Raw genomic sequence first — 20,922 nt, forward strand, 5'->3', positions numbered from 1 at the left:
ACGCTCAACGAGATATTGTCGAATAAACTCCAGTACGGTGACTGATAGAAGATATACTGGCCAGTAGCCGGCTGGGGTCCTTAAAAATATAGCAGGGGTTTACCCAGTTCCGAAGGTGTAAACAAACCCATCGCCACTGCAGAAGGTAAACAATGAACCTGCAACGAGGGTGAGGGGCCGGCTTTTGCCAACTACAGTCTCAGAGGCCCGGGAAAGGGAAACAAGAGGGAAATACAGCGTACACCAGACACTTCGCAGAAATCACGGGCTCCAGGTTTCACTACCGAGTTATCAATGCTGCGGGTCCCCCAGGGCAGTGGGCAAAGAGAAAAACAGTCACGCAGTCAGCAAGGACCGAGCAGGTCCGGCTTCGGCGCTGGGGGACGGGGAGGGCAGGATGTGGTCGCTCTTCCCTCAGACGTCCTCCGGCAACCTAAATAACAGCCTCTACCTCCCTCCGGCCGCCCCTGGGATTCAGCTGCTCGAGCTCCGGGACAGGAGGACAACGCTCCCCCGCGGGTCTGGAGAACCCAGAGGGTCGGCGACTCCGCCGAGTCCCGCTCGGTGCTCCCCGCAGCACCCAGAGGCCCGGAGAACGGCTCGGAGCGAGGAAAGCGGGCACCGGGAAGGGGGATGGGTCCGGGGAGACTGCCCCCGGCTCGGCTCCCGCGGGCCGGCAGGCGGGGCTCGGGCTCTGCCTCCCGCACCCCCGCGGGTCCCGTGCGGGGCCGAACCCTGCCCACGGCCCCGAGCCCCCGGCTCCTCCCCACTAGGATGCCCTCGCCGGCGCCCGCGGCGCCCCGCGTTACCTCGGGTCAGATCCAGCGGGACGTTCTCCTCGCCGCTGTCATTCCGCCCTGCGCGAAACAGACACATAGCCCCAATTAGGATTCGCTCCCAGGCCAGCGGAGGCAGCCCTGGCTCCGGCCAGCGCCCCGGCTCGTTCCCCCCGCCCATGACCAAGGCTAGGCAAGTGCCAGGGGTGGCGGTTGCCCGGCGGCGAGGGGTGAGGGCCGCAGCGGACTTACCTCGTATACGGAGGTTCTTCAGCGAGCGGCCGCGGCCGACCGCCGCCATATTGACGGGTTTCAGTCACAACACCGGAAACCTCGCCCAATCGCGCGAGAACCCCTTCCCCTCCCCTCGCGCCGCGCCCGCCCCCCGCGGCGGCTGGCGGCGGGCGGCGGGTGGTGCTGGCTTAGCCCGGGGCGCGGAGGGAGTGCGGTGCCAAGTCGGGATCTTGATAGAGTCTGCGGAGCGCGCGCGCGCGCGTCCGCCCGTCCCGGAGGCGGAGGGCGCGGCGACGCGCTCGGCCCTCCGGGAGCACGTCCGCCAGGAGGGGGCATTTCCCACGAGGGGAATCCCATTGATGCGAGTTTGCAGCGTGGAGGATGCTTCCCCTCCAGCCGCCGCGGAAACCGTAGTCAAAACCGACACGAAGTGGGAGGAGGCCTTCATGCGCCAGGCTGGCCACCTGCTGAAACCATCCTGCATGATTGTTTTCAAGTCCTGAGATAGCCCTCCTTCCTTATTCGTCAATTAAAACGATTTTATTAAAACAACAACAACAAAAATACAAAACACTGTGCAGTTGTAACGTAACTAAATCCTGCCTAGAGTCGCTTTGCTCCAACCAAGTTAACACGTAACAAAGTTTATTTTCCAGCCTCACTGACCACCGTGCTAAGCAGCCTTGCACTTGATCTTCAAAGCCACACTCAGCCAGGCTGGCTTCTCTAAGTGGAAGTAGTCGGGTGGAAGTTTTGCTTTTGACCGCTTGTAGTAGGACCCGAGAACGGGGTGAAAAGTCGGGAGTACCGGGTGGTGGTCCCTGGCGGTGGGTGGGATTGTTCCCGCGCACGCGCGGGGGCCTGGAGGCCCGAGGAGAGGGTTTCCTCTCTGCTTGGAAAGAGAAGCTGCTAAAGCCTCTGTCTGGGTTTTCCCCTCTGTGTAGCTCCTGAAACAATGGGCAATGTGGATGTTGTGGATTAATATTTTTTACAGATGAACCTAACAAGTATTACGTGTAGAGACTTTAATCAATATATATACACCTGGCCCCTGACCCAGCAACTTTCTCTTAAACTAGATTAACTTTGAAGAGAGGGGTGAGCGTTTTGTCGCCTCCTGTTCCTCGACACTTGTCTTTCTATATTCCATGAGACTGGAGGTTAATTAACAGTGGAGATCTTGCCTTAACCTGTCTTAACCCGGCTACTAGTTAATGCAGTGCCCAGCATAAATAAGTGTTCAATAAATAATGAGGTAGCTGAGTAAATGCCCTGGATTCCTTCTTTGTTTCAATGCTCTTTCTGCTGTTTAAAAAAAAAAAAAAAAAAAAGCTATTTGGAGATATCAATTGCAGTCGTTAAAAATAGGGAACAATTGGAAACACTTAAATAACCAAAGTAGGGATTATGCAAATTATTGCAGCCATTAAAAATGACAATGCAGGTCTAGTTTATAGGAAATACTGTTCATGATACTAAATCAAGCAAGAAATTACAAAGTTCCCTTTTTTTATAAACACTTAAAATACATAACAACTTAAAAGTATACTTTATAAAATATCTTACATGTCTATGTATGGAGAGAAAAATCTGAGATGTACCTCAGAATGTTAACTTGTTTTTTCTCCTTAAATTGTGGAATTACACATACAGTTTCTGTTCTCGTTTGTCCGTACTTTTAAAATGTCCTATAATTAATACATATCAATTGTAAAATAAGTAAAAACTTTAACGAGAAAACTAAAAGCAGCATAGGGTAGCATCATCAAGAAAATAAAAGAGGAACACTGCTTCCTTAGGATACTGTTCTCTGTATATTCCGGGTCCTTTTCTTAGGAGAGCTGCAATCAGTATCTGCTGCTAATACTGCTCTTAGATTCAAGGAGGCAACACAATTAGAGTGCTTTTTAAAAATGTCCTCTGACATTACCAAGCAGTTACAGCCTAAGGCAAAAATCACCAAACTTGAGGTCTGGATAGGACATTAAATTTTTGTATTTCATCTCTTCATGTATCATATTTCACCATTTTAGAAAAGTAGAAAATCTGTCAATGAAAATTCTACCAGATTCTTAGAATGGTTTCAATTTTCAACCAACCCCTTTTACCCTATTTCTGAAATTCCTATCTATTCTGAATTAACCCTTTCCCAGTACAATTTAACTTCATTTTCTTTTTCAGTCTTCGTGAAAACTGAGAACAACCGATCCACTTTTAAAGTACTTAGGGTACATGAGAGCCTGAATCTAATAGTCTTTCATCTTTATAACTATATGCTCTTATTTAAAGATCATTATTCAATTACTCCATCTCTTTCAGGAGGAAAAAAATCATCTTTCTCCAAGACTTACATCTTACAGTGAAACTAGTTTTTTCCTCTGTTACTATCCCAGTCATTTAACTGGCTGTGATCTCCATGTTTGTTCTTAAGGTGAATGGCATTTCTGGTAAAAAGAACACGTTCTTAGTGTTTGCAAAAGACTTTCAACTAGGAAGCAGGAGTTTCGGTAAATTTTAGTAAGGAACACATTTTACAATGCTATGTTTGCTTTTTAAACCATAACACTACATTATCGATCTTAGTCAGCTTGTTGTTAAAATCTCTAAGTTATTTTCTAAACTTGCCAATAGCTAGCCATTCCTCTTTTTGAAACTTGTTTTTCTTCCCTGTTTATTTTAGCCCACTCCTCTGTCTTACTCATTTTGTTTACTTCTTACTACTTCTCCAATTTTCCAGGTCATTTTGGTTCTAATCTGGTCATTGAGAATGTGACTTCCTCTTCTTAGTTTTCATTTCCCAATTAAGTTTCATTTACTGTGTGAATGACTGTTTTTTCTCATTGTATTAGTCATTGATAAAAAGTGTTATATGAGATTAGGTCCAGGACCACACCTCTAAAAGATAACTGCTTGTTTTGGAAGATACAATGACTTCATTGATAGTCACTCTGGGTTCTATTCCCTATCCAATTACATACAGTTAATAATTCTAGTTTATACACCAAATTATATGTTTCAGATACAGTGATAACATTGAAGAGAAACAAAGCCTTGCCAAAATCTTTGTTCCCTTTATCTATCTGCCTTATTACATAGGCCATACGAAGATAAAGCAAGTCAAAGACCACAACATTTGGTCAGTCTATTTTTTGGTAATTTCTCTTCTTAGTTAAACCACACATTTAACATCTAGATAAAGGCCATTAAAATGACAGGCAATAGACTAAATTAAACAGATATTATAATCCTACACAGGGTTAATTATGAAGATTCACAAAGTTGCCTCTTAGTATTGTTCCTTTAAATTTTAATCTCTGTCCCAAAATCTCGTGTAAATTTAATTTTTAAAAATTCTGTAAGATATAAAGGCCCTCAATGAAAACAGCTTTAAATGAAGTATAAGCATATGTTTGTGAAAGAAGATGCACAAATTCATAAAATCTGGAAGGGTATGCACTAAAATTTCAACAGTGATTATCTCTGGTTGGTAGAAATTTGAGTGATTTTATCTTTTTTTTTTTCTCATTTTAATTGTTCTAAAACAAATTTTTACTTATGAAAAAATTTTTTAAGGAAAACTGTTTTAGAGAAATTTTGTTGGCTACCCTAAACCACAATTATAAACATTTGATTATAATAATTTGTTAAGCAGTGGACCTACCAAAATTTATGTATAAACAAACAAATCATTTAAAAAGTGCATTTGTGCACATACTCCAATACATGTGTATTAACTTTCTTATTTACTAGAATATAAAACATAAAGATGAAATTAAAATGGTTCAAAGTAATTTTTTATGTTGCTTTACTAGTGGCAAAAACAAAAGCAAAGGAGCTGAATATACTTCATTATTTAAAAAATCTGTTGTTAAAATCTTTGTGATACAGCAATTCGAAAGTCCAATTCTAAGAGTTTATTTGGATATTGAGTTTTAGTGGCTGGAATCACAAAATACAAAGTTAAAAGTGGAAGAATTACTCTGTTGGCTGCAGTTTCTAAATCATAACACTCATTTTTCAAATCCATCCAAACTCCATCCATTCAAAGAAATTTTTTTAATGTAATTTGGCTACTAAATGTCCATCTTCCCTAGTGTCAATTCATTTTCATAGCAAACTGGAAGGCATAACATTTAGAAATGTTTAGCAAATGATCTCAGAATGGTTTTGAAACTCTTAATCTGAAAGATTCTAAGCATGTTAGAAACTCTGTTTCCATGATTTTTAAGTGTAGATATAAAACTTTATGTACATGACACATTTATATTTTTGTTTTCAGAAAAAACCCCACAAAACTATGGAAGTGTTTCCAAATGCCTATTATCTAAATGCTCTCTTCCTAGCACAAATTTCTCTGAAAATTAATAACTTTCTTAGCTATTGTTATATTTACCTTGAAGGGAAAGTTTAGATTTAATATTTTTTAAAAATTTCTGTTAAGATACAGTGCTACTGGAAATCATCAGCCATCATGAAAAACAGTTTGGCACTAAATAAATATCAGACATCTGCATGGTACAAAAGATTTTTATAGTCACTCCTCATTTCAAAGTGTGTGAAAACTAAACTGCATTTTTCTATTCTTCTGTGAATCCCTTTTAAATTATCATTTATAACAACTGCTTTGTTGATTTTTTTCATAAAACATTGTTTTTATTAAGGAAGTTGTTTACTGATAAGAATATATATTCTTTGATACACCTTTACTTTGGTCGTGCAGAAAAAGAGTAGTTATTGGTGTATTTTACCACTGAACAGAATTTAGCAAACACCATAAACTGAGACGTGTAGAAACATCTATGCTTCCATCCAACTGCACTGAAAAGCTTCCATAATGCCTATTTGTTCAAGTACCTTTTTCTTCAAGTCTTCAGTTTGTTTGTTTTTTCTTTTCCTTTTTCTGTTTTGGTTGATCAATGGGACTGCATTTTAGTTTTGTCAACAAATTGTTTTCTTTGTGTGTTTTCTAAGCTATTTTTTTTTTACCATAGCAGGAAATGCCACTATATTCCCTACTGGTATGGACCTCTTTGTTGACAAAAAGAAGGGTCTTTCTGCAAAGCAATGAATTCAATACTGCATGGCTTCTAACATTACAGGAAACAATTATTTTCATAATATCTTCAATTATCTGCATAATATTTTTAAATATTTTGCTAATCAGATAGCTTTATACTATCATTAGCTAACATCCTAAGGAACAGTATACACTTAGGGTTAAATAATATTAAAGGATAATGTGCATAAATTTATATTTCACATAATCTTAATAATTTCAATATTTTTAAATGTTGGCTGACATTGTGACATCTGATTACATTATCATTGCTTTTTTCTTGTAATGATGTTGTTAAAGTGCTATTATCAGGAATAAGAATATCTGATCTTCCATATTTTATTTTTTTATTTTTATTTATTTATTTTTTTTGTGGTACGCGCGCCTCTCACTGTTGTGGCCTTTCCCGTTGCGGAGCACAGGCTCCGGACGCGCAGGCTCAGCGGCCATGGCTCACAGGCCCAGCTGCTCCGCGGCATGTGGGATCTTCCCGGACCGGGTCACGAACCCGTGTCCCCTGCATCGGCAGGCGGACTCCCAACCACTGCGCCACCAGGGAAGCCCTGATCTTCCATATTTTAAAATCTTGTGCTTGTGCTTTCATTCTTTGTGTTACATACACATAGTTCCTTTGCAAGATTCTTTATAAACCATGTATCCACTTTGTTAAAGATAGTTTAAAATATACTCCTTAAATCCAATTATCTGGATGTGATATATGGACATATGCCCAAGTGAAAAGACTTCCTAAGCGAGTGTTGTGAGTTCCCCTGAGTTGCAGAACCCCCAGTTTTCCCTCAGGATACCTTACATGACTCATGCCAATACAATCTACTAATCAAATGACAGGTCGATTGTTAATCTGTATAATAAATATCAATAGCTTAATTTATTCTTTCTTTTCTTTTTTTTTTGGCTAAAATAAATCTCCAAAACTTCTCCACCAAAAACCAAAAACCTAACACTGTACCAAAATTAGAACAACACTGAACAAATAGAAAACTGGAAAAGCCCAGCTATCTAGAGGGCAAATGCCAATAGTATACCTGGGCTTTGAAGGTTAAGCAACTAACAGAAGGTAGAAAAGCAGAACATGACACTTCTGCGTTAAACCCAGTATCCTAGAAGTGGACCGAAGGGGACCCAGGTTGGTAGTGCCCCCTGGCTTCCAGAATTAGCAATTACAAATCCTTTCTGGAGAAAAATACCCACTCTACACATTTAAGATCAAACAAATAAAAGTTCATGGTCAAAGATCATTAAACTCATAGGAAAAATTCACCATGAGTAAGAATCAATAGAAATAAAAATCAGCAGAATTATAGCCCATGGACTTCAGATATCATGATCAGAAGCAGAATATAAAAAGATATCTTGATAGATAGATAGATAGGTAATTTTTTTTAATGAACAATTTCTGATTCCATCCATGATGGAGAATAGGTATTGGATTTACTTTCCCACAGTAAACAACTATTAATCTAGACAAAATATATGAATGACTGTTTTTAAGCATTGGACAATAGATAGTGTGGATCATGACCTTGAGATATAAGAAACAAATAGGGTGAACTCAACATTCTCTCTGGCTTTTTGCCTGAGGACACCTTTCAAAATAAAACACAAAGCTGTGGAAACCAAATAGAGAACAGTAGTCTCACTGAATAGAGGAAAGAAAGATTAAAGTGAAGATTAAAGATTAAAGAACCAAGTGAAAATTCTAGAAATGAAAAATACAATATTAAAATTGTAAAACTCCATTAGATGATGATATATTGGACACTAAAAAAGAAAGGGATTTGAAGACAGACCAATAGAATGACTAGAGAAGAAAAAGAAAGAAAGAAAGAAAGAAAGAAAGGAAGGAAGGAAGAGCAAGCCTCTGTGATCCATATTGAAAAAAAAAAAAGGAAGTTTAATAATCTAATCTGGTTGTTATAGACACTAAATAAATTTTGTCCACCACTCACACAAAAAGGCCCCTCATTACTGGCAAGTTGGATAGCTATAGAGTGGCCTGTGCTCCATCTATTTCCCATCATAAATGGCTGACGTTACAGATGGACCCCATGGGTCAAATCTGGCCCATAATAATTTGGGATAATAACTAGGATAACCTGTTTGGTCTGAATAGTGCTTTTAAGAAAACTTGAATCAGCAGTTAAAAAAAAAAGTAGGAATTATATATATAAACCTTGATATCACTTCTTTTGAAAAATTGGAGACTCTTCCGACACCAGGCCCATAATCCAACAGATTTGAGTCATATATCAGTAGGGCCTAAGTGGGAAACAAATGGCAAACTCAAACTGGGGAATTTGAGGAAGGCTTAATAAAGAGATTGATTAAGAGATTGATTACACATGTGTGGACAGTGTGTTGGGAAACCACAGTGTAAAGAGCAGTAGCCTGGAACCGGTATAACCTCAGGGAGCGATTGCAATCTCAGAGGAAGCAGAGGGAGAAGCATTGGAACCAGAGAGGCAGCACAATGGAGAAGGCTGTCTGGCAGAGCTGTGACTTTGGGTGAAGGACACAGCTAGCTCATGACAATGCCTCAGGGAGGAAGCCAAAGGAATAAATATCCAAACCTCACTCTCTGTCTGTGTCTGGTAGTGCTCCTCAGTGGCCGAATGAAACCAGAAGCTATAAGTCAAGGGAGCCTCTTGAGTCAGCCCATAAATTGTAGTCCTGAGGGGCACAGAGCAGGGTGGAAAGGATTGGAGGGGGGATCTCGAGGGCCAAGCAGGAGATATCCAGTATAATTAGCAACTGACTCCTGTAGACAGAGCTTATATTCTACTGTTTGCCACAGTCCCTACCATTCTCTATTATCCCCACATCAAAGATGAATATCAGTTGCCAGTGATCATCACGTTGGCACTATGGTGTTTCTTATAGGACAGAACCTTTGCTCTATGTCTCTATCAAAAGTGAGCAAGGAAAGATAGAAGACCAAATTCTTCAAGGAAACTGAGAATATATATATATATATATATATATATATATTCCTTGTAGAAGAGAAATATTACTATGTGTTTAATATATAAACAAAATATATCTTTGTCTTTCATATAAATATATATAACTATATATATATATATATATATATATATACACACACATATACACACATACATACCTTGCCTGCTTTACTGACAAGGTTAGGTCCCCTTTTGTTAGTAGCACTCTGATTTTTGTATTGGGAAATTATCTTGAGTATAGTCTTGCTTGAGAGGCTAATTCTAGGTGACTCTCTTTCACTTGGGAGCCAAAGCATTAGGAGCCTCCCTGCCCCCACCAGGTGGGCTGGCACATGACTTAACCAGTCAATGGAGTTCTCTCTCTAGGGACTTTGATTCACGAGTGAGTTATGTAAAGGCAATAGTTAATTTCTGTTACTTGTAGCCAAGAACTCTGAATCTTTATCTAAACTTCAGTAGGAATACCATTAATAAGTTGGTGTTTAAACATGCTTTTTGACATTTGCAAAACTCTTCTAATTCAATAGGTTGTGGAGACAGAGAGGAATTGCTACATGCAGATGAACCCCCAGAGACAAGAGGTGCCTCTTGCACACCCATTATTTTACCAAATTTGCAGTTAGAGCTGAAGATTGTGACTCTGCCCCAGCCTACTCTAGGAGAACATATACACAGCCTAATATATATATATTTTTTTTTTTGCGGTACGCGGGCCTCTCACTGTTGTGGCCTCTCCCGTTGTGGAGCACAGGCTCCAGACGCGCAGGCTCAGCGGCCATGGCTCACGGGCCCAGCCGCTCCGCGGCATGTGGGATCTTCCCAGACCGGGGCACGAACCCGTGTCCCCTGCATCGGCAGGCGGACTCTCAACCACTGCGCCACCAGGGAAGCCCCTAATATTTTCCTCAACGAAACAGGGTGAAAACTGTCACTGAATTAGAAAACAGATGTTTCTATTATGAAAACCAGGATGCCTGTCTCCCTAAGAGTTGCAGGAAATATCAAATAAAAAGTGATGTCCACACTGTAACCTGAAACTCAGATGCAAGAACTGGACCTGGCTCAGACATTGGGTTTATTTATTATTATTTTATTTTTGTTTATTGTGTTTAATCTTAAGTGTTTCTATATTACTCTCAAATATCAGCTGGTAAATAACTGGGAGTCAGAGCAAGTTTGCCATCATTAAAATAATGCTCATCTCAACAGAATTCCATTCAGTTGACATGTTCAAAACGTATAATAGCAAACAAGCAAGCAAGGTGATAATGATAACATTAACATGGGTCAGGGACTTCCCTGGTGGTCCAGTGGTAAAGAATCCACCTTCCATTGCAGGGGACACGGGTTCAATCCCTGGTTGGGGAACTGAGATTCCACATGCCTCGGGGCAACTAAGCCCGCGCGTCACAACTATTGCGCTCGCGCACCTCAACCAGAGAGCATGTGTGCCACAAACTACAGAGCCCACGCACTCTGGAGCCTGCGCACCACAACTAGAGAGAGAAAACCCGCACGCCACAACTGGAGAGAAGCCCGAGCAGACTGTGTGCCGTGATGAAAAGATCCTGCATGCCTCAACAAAGACCCCATGTGCCACAAGTAAGACCTGACGCAGCCAAAAGAAATAAGGAAAATAAATAATAAATAAAATAATATTAAAAAAAGATAAAACAGTGTATCTAGATACCTTTTAGAAAAAGTTAATATGGGTCAGACACTGTACTAAATGCTTAAGTACATAGTTTCAATTAATTTTCACAGCACTGTAAAGTACATACTTTCATATTTTATAAATGAAGATCCTGAGTCTTAGCAAAGTTTAGATTCTTATTCAAGGTTATGTAACTTAGCTGATAATCTCAAGCAGGAGGCAGAAGAAATGACATACGTAGTCACTAAAATAAACCCTTAAGTATGTGGCATAATTGTGACAAGCATCAGCATGTATTTCAAAATTAGTCATAATAATAATGTGATAATATTTGAGTCCTTATGATGTGCCCAGAACAATGCTTAGCATTTTACAGATGTAATGACACATAATTTGCTAGGGAAAAAAATTGTAATTTGCAGTCTATTTCTGTCCAATCCTCCATCTTTTTACCTTTTTCTCCCAACTGGATCCTTCCCATCTGGTTTTGAATAAGCTCAAGTCTTTTCTGTCTTAGAAACAAACAATCTATTCCCCAGAACAAAATAATAAAGCCCTTTCTTCACTTTATTTTCCCATCTGGCTATTACTTATATCATTTTCCTTACTTTTGCAGTAAAATTTCTGGAAAGAGGTGTCCATTATGTCTGTCTCAATTTTCTAACCTTCCATTCACCTCTCAGTCCATTTGTGGACATGGGATGCTAACCTCCTTCAAGGAAGTACTCGCTGCCCAGCTGAGGGGAATGTGGTCTGCAGACTGCCTCAAACTGTCTGCTTCTTCAGGGTCTGCCTCAGACTCAGTGTCATCTTGCACAAGGTCACGCCCTTCCCAGGGTGGCCCATGTATGGTGATGAGTGAGGTAAAAGGACTGGCCATTTTGGCCTGGGTAGAGTTTATTCCGAAGGCCCCCATCTGGTTGGCTGAGGATGTTGGGCTTGGATCCCAGTTTAACTGCTTTCTCTGCTCAGTCATGTTTCTTTCCCTTCCTTCAAAAGATGTTCATCCCTAATAGATACTCCAAACTCTATCCCAGAATCTGCTTCCTAACGCAGGGCACCATTGCAGTCAGCTTGGGCTTGATTGCTTCAGTCTTTCTAAGGTCACCTATTATCCACATGTTGATAAATCGAATTGGCATTTCTCAGCCATCAATTTACTCAACCTCTTATGGCATTTGAAACAGCAATTAAGGAAAAATTACAGTGGCAGCCTACTGGATTAACACATTCTTTGCAGGCATCACTTATATTTTCATTGTCAAATATATAATAAAAGGCTTCAAATACCATGTAAAGTATAGGAGTATGAAACAAGTAAGACAGAGTCTTTATTTTGGGGACCTCTGTTTAGTGATGAGTCATTGGACACTGAGAATGAATGAGCAGAAGCAGAGAAACTTCTGGTTTTGAGCTTGGGCAAATAGATGATACATTTGTCACTGAGATAGAATCTACAAGAGGGATCATCAACTGAAAGGGGGAAGAGAATGAGCTCAGTTTTGAGTCACGTGAGTTAGAGGTACTTGTGGGATATCCACATAGAGCTGACTTGAGAGTAATTGCAGCACAGATCAGACTGCAGCAAGTTGAAGATTGAATATAACTTAAGAATGTGGCAGAGGGTGAATAGAGGCCAGGGATTCCCAAACCTGGCTAAGCATTAAACTCATATTTAGAGTTAATTAAAAATTGATGGAAACCAGCAAGTTTCTACTGTGTAGCACAAGGAACTATACTCAATATTTTATAATAACCTATAAGGGAAAAGAATCAGAAAAATAGATAGATTATATATATGTAAAACCGAATCACTTTGCTGTATACCTGAAACTAACACAACATTATAAATCAACTATACTTCAATTAGAAATAATGATTGAGGGCTTCCCTGGTGGTGCAGTGGTTGAGAGTCTACCTGCCGATGCAGGGGACACGGGTTCGTGCCCCGGTCCGGGAAGATCCCACATGCCGTGGAGCGGCTGGGCCCGTGAGCCATGGCCACTGAACCTGCGCGTCTGGAGCCTGTGCTCTGCAGCAGGAGAGGCCACAACAGTGAGAGGCCCGCGTACCGCAAAAAAAAATAATAAAAAAATAAAATAAAATAATAATGATTGAAAAGTTTCTTCCCCAGAGATTCTGATTCAGTTGATTTGAGGAGGATGTGTATTTTTACAAACTCTCCAGCGCTACTGTGTTCAGTGCAGGTCCTCTGGAAAGCAAACACCAAGATGGAGTGAAAGTGTAGTAATTTTCTGTGGGGGGGGGGGAGGGTGGCACAAATATATGTGTCAGAGGAAATGGGAGGGAGGTGGGGAAGGCTGGAGGAGCCATCAGGCAGCAGCGCAAGTCTGACCTCATGAAGGGAGGAGGGGGAGATTATTGGGTAGAAGCATCTCAGAGTGCTACGTGGGATAAGGAAGGGTTACCAGGCTGCTGGAAGCTTATGTATCTTTCAGGAACAGGCCTGCCATACTCAAGTGCTGGCTACACAGGAGCAGTCTGTGGGAAACGTGGCATTGGCACAACAGTGGGGATGGATTTCAGAGTGCAGAAGCTGGGGTCTTTGGTTAATTAAGCTCTCCGTGGTTGAAAGTCTGTGAGGCACATTCTCCTGGCTGCCACATATACCCTACTTTTTTTTTTTTTGGCCACACCGGGCGGCATGTAGGGGTCTTACTTCCCCAACCAGGGATTGAAACTGTGCCCCCTGCAGTGGAAGCATGGGAGCCCTAACCACTGGACCACCAGGGAATTCCATATACCCTACTATTTTAAGACAATGAGATGAGGAAAGGAAGATAGAAATGGGCTGTAGTTAGAGAGGTATTTGGATTCGAGGCAAGGTTTCCTGCTGTTTTTCAAATAGGAAAGACTTCGGTATGTTTGTAAGCCTAGAAGAGGGAATCTGCAGAATGGAAGATGTTAAAGATAGAAAAGAGGAAGGGAAGGAGGGAAAGAGGGTTGGGGAAGAGGTGCAAGAGGGATGTTGAGAATGAATTAATTGTGGAGGAAGAAGACTCCAGAGAAGGTAGAAAGACGTAAGATAACAGGTTGTGGCTTTGACTCTAAGCAGTGACATCTTATTTTCTGGGATAGTGTCTGGATAGGGTTAAGGTTGAACGTTGTAGGAAGTTAAAGGGAACTGCACTTGGTTATCTCAATTTCTACCACAAAACAGGAGGCAAAGTATCAAGGGCACCAGTGGTGGAAGGTTTGGTCTTGAACAGGAGGTACCACCCCATCTGCTGAGGCGGAAATCAAAAGAGGTAAAAATGGGCTCAAAGACTCATAGATTTGGGATCAAGTTACAGGACAGAAGGGCTGATGGCCTTGATTTCTTGATAAGTAGGAGGCAAAGTTATCTGCTGAAGGTATTATTATTTGTCGCTCTTCTCACATGACAAAATTCTTCACATAAAACCATAATAGAAATAATATTTAGTATATTAAAATTAATACTTCAGATATTTCTTTTATATTAAGATGATTGTCATATAAATCTTTCATAAACATGTGTCTGTTTCTTGGTGTATAAAGCATAACTCTGAAAGATACCCTTGATATAATTTAGAATTTTAAAAACCGACATTGGGGCTTCCCTGGTGGCGCGGTGGTTGAGAGTCCGCCTGCCGATGCAGGGGACACGGGTTCATGCCCTTGTCCGGGAGGATCCCACATGCCGCGGAGCGGCTGGGCCCGTGAGCCATGGCCTCTGAGCCTGCGCGTCTGGAGCCTGTGCTCCGCAACGGGAGAGGCCACAACAGTGAGAGGCCCGCGTACAGCAAAAAAACAAACAAACAAACAAACAAAAAACCCAAAAACTGACATTGTATTGAGTTTATACCATTCTCAATCAGAAGATAAAATTACTGGAAACATAATGTCAGTGTATGTTGTATATTTGTTACCAAATGTAACAAACAAAAACCACTTCTGGATGCTGTAATTTTATCTAGTATTAAAATAAATTCATCATGTGAGCAAATACTGGCTCTCCCTATCAAAAAGTAGACACCAAAATATTTCATAATTGGAGGGGGTCTTTGAGATTAGTGGCTTCTAATTTGGGGGCCTCAGACCCCCAGAGTATACACATTGAACAATAGTAGTTGATCTATTTTTAAATTTCAAAGCACCTAATAGAAATCCCACTTTACCCACATGAAGCCTTTGAGTTCCTTTACAATTACTTGAAATTATTTCAATTCAGTGGGGCTACTCTTCAGACTCTCCAATGGGCCTCTGCAATATTAAAACATGGATAATGCATTAATCATTATTTAATCAATGAGTTTTAAAAATCAGCAAAACTTCTGAAACACAGGGCTAGGGTAGAGGGAGGATTATAGACATTTGAGGTAACTGATAGTGAAAACGTTGGGAAAAATTGACTTAGTCTAATCCTGAAATTTGCAGATGAGAAAACTAGGAGGAGGATAAATAATTTATCCAGTAACACATCATGGCTCATTAATAGCAGAGCCAGCATTAGGATTTGCTCAATTCATATTTTGGAAGCTGTGAAAAAATTTCCTAATATGCTATTTTCTTGGGTGTTAGGTTTCTGCATTTTGTATCGTGGTGTTTAGTGTTCTTAGCATTTGGAACCCAAATGCTTCACATTTTGTTTTTGGGTTATTTTTGGTTGAGTACGTACCAATAGGAAATACCCCAGCCCAAACGCTAAGGTTTATTAATTTGTATTTCCTCTGCTGGCCAACTTTCCAGTAAAGTGGTTTAAAATTTTTTTTCCATAGAAGTAATAGAGAAACAAAAACAGAAACCTTTAAAAGAGTCTTCATAGTAAAGAGATGCCATAAAAGGCTAGTTAATTTTGAACTCCATTCTTCCATTCTTCATAATTTTGGGGTGGTCTTCATTCATATCTACTCTAGTTACAACAGTACTTTAAACAGAATTATATGGTAAACTTTATACAAAAGTTCTGCTACTACTATAATTTTTGAAAACATTTAACCCACCAGTAAGAGTGGAGACAGCCCTGACTTTTAAAAGATAGATAATTTGAGTAGAGAATATAAGATAGGATCATTAGAAGTACAAACAAGAGTTTTTCTTCTTATGAAAAATTTAAAAATTTCCTTCCTTATATTTTTGTTGTTCTTTATATTTCTTTAGACAACAGCCATTTTTTCTCAAAAGATTTTTTTTTTTTTTTCGGAAGGGAGAGTTGTCTATTGATGGTCTAAAAGAAGTGCTTATATAATTGTAGCTGAGGCAGAACTGGGTATTTAATATTTCTTACATCTCATTGATGCAGTCTTCCAAGATGTTGATTAAGCAGGGAAATCATTTTCTAAGTCCAAAATCTCAAAATGTATAAAAATAATCATAATTTTATAACAAATGGTAATAACTAGTTTTGTGCATTCATCTTCTATGATACCCGATAACATAGGCCAATTAAAACACAGACTTCACATTGTCATCAAATGAACATAGCAGAATGACCAAAGCTGAGAACTAGTCATTGTCATAGATGGAACCTAAAAGAAGAAAATACAAATTTAAATTAGTTACACAAAATACATATCCTCTAAGTGTTCCAACGCTGTAAATGTAAATGATTCATACTCTCCTGGTTTAGGATAAAAATAGGAGAATTGTCTCACTTTATGAAAAAGCATTTAAATCGAAGGCCATATACTTATTTAACATTCATTGCTCAGTGTACTTTTCCAAACAAAGTTTCTGGACAAATCTATTCTCTATCAAAATGAGACTCAAGATTATTTTACCTGGTACTTAATTAAATGTACTTTTTGATAGTAATTCTGAATGAGGTTGAAAATACTAGGTATCAGTAAGAATCATACATTTAAAAGGAGACTAAAAGGAACATAATTAACACTATGCTTCATTTCAGGTGAGATTAATTTTTTAGATCATAATTTAGAAATGTACAATGCTTAGATAATACTAGTGAGTAATACAGGTTATGAAATAAGTACCTACTTATTGTCGAGGCACAAATATTTTTGTGGATAAAAGCAATTCTTATTAAGATTCATGGTATAATGAAAAATACACTAATATTTCATTCTTTTGTTTTCAAAGAAAATAAATAAGAGATTTTTCCTTGATTTTCAGTCATGTTCAAAAATAATTTTATTTCATTATACCATGGCATTTACCTTTCTTAACATTTTCAGGTGATTCAAATTCTAATCAGATTGGAAGGCTCTAATTAATCCAGCAAGCTATTTTCAGTATTTGTAAGAACAGTAAATTCACCATGACTGTTCTCTGTGCTGGGTGCCACGTGAGACTTACCATCAGCAATATCGTCATAAATCTCTCCATCACTGTAAATGTAGAAAATAAATTTTATTTTAAAGAAAGAATCTTCTTAACATTAAAGCAATATTTAGGTTATAAGTTTAATAATGTGATTTTATGTGACATAAGGCATTTAAGGGTGAGAAGTTACATTTATAAGTGGGAAGAAATTTCATATTCATCTGTATCTCCTTTCATTGACTTAATCAAATCCTCTGTTTCATTCTTATAGCGCACACACACACACACACAAAATTTATTCCATATCATAGACATACAGAACAATGAAAACATGCCCCAAGAGCATAGACCTTGCCTTACTCATCTTTAGATAGAACTATAAGCCTAGCACACAGCTGTCCTTGGTCAGTAGTGTTTGTTGAACTGAACAAACTGAAAAATCATGGCACAGTACTCCACTGGGGGCCCTAATCCAAAACTGTGATGGATTCTTTATGTTCAGTAATATCAGATTTATACTACTTTCACTTGAACTTCAAATGTTGAATCAAATACAGAAATATTTGGCATAGGAAATGGGTGCATAATTTCTGCAATGTTTCTAATTATAATTTGTAAATATTAATTTAAAATATATAAATATTGGTTACAAAATAAGCAGCCAGGATATGGTTTGTATGGCGATTCTTTTTTTATTTTTTATTTATATATTTTATTTATTTATTTATAATTAATTAATTTTATTTTTGGCTGCGTTGGGCCTTCATTGCTGCACGCCAGACTTTCTCTAGTTGTGGCGAGCGGGGGCTACTCTTCGCTGTGGTGCGCGGGCTTCTCATTGCGGTAGCTTCTCTTGTCGCGGAGCACGGGCTCTAGGCACGCAGGCTTCAGTAGCTGTGGCACACAGGCTTAGTTGCTCCGCGGCATGTGGGATCTTCCCGGACCAGGGCTCGAACCTATGTCACCTGCATTGGCAGGCGGATTCTTAACCACTGCGCCACCAGGGAAGTCCTATTTTTTACTTTTTAAAGTTTTGGGCCATGCCGCGCAGCATGTGGGATCTTAGTTTCCCGACCAGGGATCGAACCCATGTCCCCTGCATTGGAAGCATGGAGTCTTAACCACTGGACTGCCAAGGAAGTCACTGTATGGTGATTCTTATGTTATATAATTTAAAAAATATTTGTGGTTATAGGCGGCAGCCATAATAATCGTTCTGGTGAGTTTTACACATTTTAGGTTTCATCTGGTCCTGAATCTTTGTGAAATATTCTATTCTACACACACACTGAGTCCCTCCTATGTACCAGGAGATATAAGTAAGACACAGTTTTTATTTCAAGAAACTTATAATCTAATGGAGGAGAGAATGATATGCAAGTAATTAAAGTAGAAAGAATTATAAATATTAATATAGCCTTGAAACGTAGGATACACAAATGTAAGGTGACTTTGTCATTTAGACCAGACCTACTCTTGGTTCCTATACTACCTCTGTGCATTTATCTGGAAGCAGCAGCAGGCTTTTCAAATTGCTGCCAACTATGGCAGACGCTGTGAGTTCCCTAGGTCTTCTGTTTGGATCCTTTCTCTGAGATTGAGGCAGGATTTGGCTAATGGAAATCTGATACAAATGCAAAGAGGACAGATTTTTTTCTATTATTCATTCAATAAACTTTTATTAAGTATTCACTTCAATAGGTAGTAAAACAATAATTACTTAGAGAGTACACTTTCTGAATTCTCTCTTAATCATCCTGTAGTAATCACTGATGAAGACGTGGTCCCGTTATTTGTCACGCATTCTTTCCTTGAAATTTGTATCTTTCATAGAGTAAAACCTATTGAAAAGTCCCACACCTACTACTGTGATTAATGCTCTGAGGAAAAGAAAAGTATTGTGATTGTTTTTCTTTTGACTCTTTCCTGGTTTGCTGACAGAGCCCTTAACATTGCTTTGCCTCTTTCTGATTGGTGTCAGGTTATTTATGGATACAGTTTGTGAATCTTCCTTGATTTCTTAATCATGCTGAATTCTGTAAATCTCTGTATTGGTATATGACCTACCCTGATAATGGAGTTCATTTCTTGCACTGGTTTACTTGGAATAGGATCTTATAACATTGTGGGTGGACTCTAATAGCACTAGTACCAGACTGTGACAATGTCCTATTCATAAAAATAGAAGAATCATTGACCACTATCTTTTTCTGGCATGCTTCCAAAAAAGGCAACTTAATACTCTACTATGCCTAGTGTGAGTAAAGAAAAGCCTTCAATTAGGCGCCAAGCCATAAACCGTTAACAGGTGATATTTGTACCTACTCTGCAGACACTAATCGATACCTGATTAATTCAATTCAATCAACTGCATTAATAGCTAGTGAAATGCAAAGTGTTAGTGGTTTTGACCTGTCTCCAATATTTGCAATGTGTGTATCCAATGAATATATAAAACTATGAACTGTATAATCGTGAGTGAGAAGGGCTCCTCCTTTATATTTAAAAGAGTGACACTTTATCAAAACTAACTTCGTTATGGGTACTACCATATTGACATTAGTATAGCATATTGTTTTAAAATTTATTTATGATAGTTTAGTAGATTATATTATGTAAGTGGTATTAGGAAACTTTCTTAAAGAAAAGCATATAATTATTTTCGGAAGTATAGTAGTAGAAGAAAATGGGCTTACTTGTCTACCAAGTGACTCCGAAGGACATAACCGTCTAAGAAAGAAAAAGAAAATAAATTTTATTAACAGTACAAACTTGAAAAATCCCTACTATTTTTAAAGAAATTGAAATAGAATTTAATAATTAAAAGAATATATAATATATTGAATAATTATATCTATCTCCAAATATGACTTATTTTTCTTATTTGTGTCCACTTTTCTCTCCTTCCTTTTTTTTTTTAACATCTTTATTGGAGTATAATTGCTTTACAATGGTGTGTTAGTTTCTGCTTTATAACTTTTCCTCTTCTCTCTAACTTATTTTTCTCTCTCTCTCCTACATGACTCTTTTCCTCCATTTACAATCTTTCCTCCTTTCCCCCTTAAATTAAAAACCAATATTTTCTTTTCTAAGCTACTGTAGGTTGTAGCACAATCTTCTTTCACATTTTAATCTATTTCTTTAAGGTGTTACCCACTTGACACAGTTTTAAGAATTTATTAAGCATAATTTCTCCTATGAAAAAAGTAGGTCACAGGTAGGGATTTTAAATATCACCAGGTCTAAGACTTAACTTTTCAAATTTTATTATACTGAACAGTCAGAACTATGTTCCATTCCCCTTTCAGATCCGCAATCTAGTGTTTACTTGGAGGAGTGTGCATTCTAAATGGTTTCAAAACAGCTCTCTTATAATGAGCGTGAAAGAGCTTTCACTATTGCTTTTGCCATTTGACAGAGCGTCAATGTTTGCATTTTCATCTTTCATGGAATAAATAATTATTAGAAGAGCACTAGTATCAGGGATTCTAGTGATTCTTCTGTTAAATGGAAAATAAACATTTTATACAAGAAAGCAAAGATTTTTTTTCACTTTATTTTTGCCCCTCTTGTGCAAAATACTCCTAAGAAAAAATATGGGCTGTTTTTCTTAAGAAAATGTCTGCTGACATCTAATTAATGTTACTAGCCTTTGGAATTATTGGTTTTGTGTTAGCACCTAGCCACTGTTGTATGTTTGAGATTAGTACCATTTATAGTCTTGTCAATACAGCTTCTAAATAACTTCTTTCACTGAGTCAGTCTATTGGTTTTGCTCCACCTCAGATCTAGTTTTGGTTCTAAATCAGAGTAAATGTGTAAAAAATGATAAAGCAGGAAGCTCACAAGCAAAAATTAATACCAACGTTAATAAACTTATGTAAACGTTAATAAACTTACATATTGCCATTGATTTAACATGCAAAATTTTTTAAAAGTCAGAATCATACAACT

General features: G+C 38.7%; 2 protein-coding genes across 6 annotated transcripts in view; both read right to left on the bottom strand.

Annotated features, from left to right (window-relative positions):
• Positions 1 to 1,086, bottom strand: part of RICTOR (RPTOR independent companion of MTOR complex 2) — a 127,789-nt gene extending 126,703 nt beyond the window's left edge. For all 4 annotated transcript variants that reach the window (XM_082651485.1, XM_082651483.1, XM_082651484.1 and 1 more), the window contains exons 1-2: positions 1,029 to 1,086; positions 810 to 857 (exon numbers count right to left, since the gene is read on the bottom strand). In XM_082651485.1, the coding sequence (XP_082507611.1) occupies positions 810 to 857; positions 1,029 to 1,077 (97 nt within the window). In that variant the 5' untranslated portion in view covers positions 1,078 to 1,086. The remainder of the gene's footprint in view (positions 1 to 809; positions 858 to 1,028) is intronic.
• A 14,498-nt stretch (positions 1,087 to 15,584) lies between these two features.
• The window catches only part of FYB1 (FYN binding protein 1), a 101,068-nt gene continuing 95,730 nt past the window's right edge, over positions 15,585 to 20,922 (bottom strand). For both annotated transcript variants that reach the window (XM_082652154.1, XM_082652153.1), the window contains 3 exons: positions 19,665 to 19,698; positions 17,002 to 17,033; positions 15,585 to 16,214 (listed from right to left, as the gene is read on the bottom strand). In XM_082652154.1, coding sequence (XP_082508280.1) covers positions 16,192 to 16,214; positions 17,002 to 17,033; positions 19,665 to 19,698 — 89 coding nt within the window. In that variant the 3' untranslated portion in view covers positions 15,585 to 16,191. The remainder of the gene's footprint in view (positions 16,215 to 17,001; positions 17,034 to 19,664; positions 19,699 to 20,922) is intronic.

The sequence above is a fragment of the Grampus griseus genome (assembly GCF_964374135.1).
Source record: "Grampus griseus genome assembly, chromosome: 3".
Taxonomy (NCBI): Eukaryota; Metazoa; Chordata; class Mammalia; order Artiodactyla; family Delphinidae; genus Grampus; species Grampus griseus.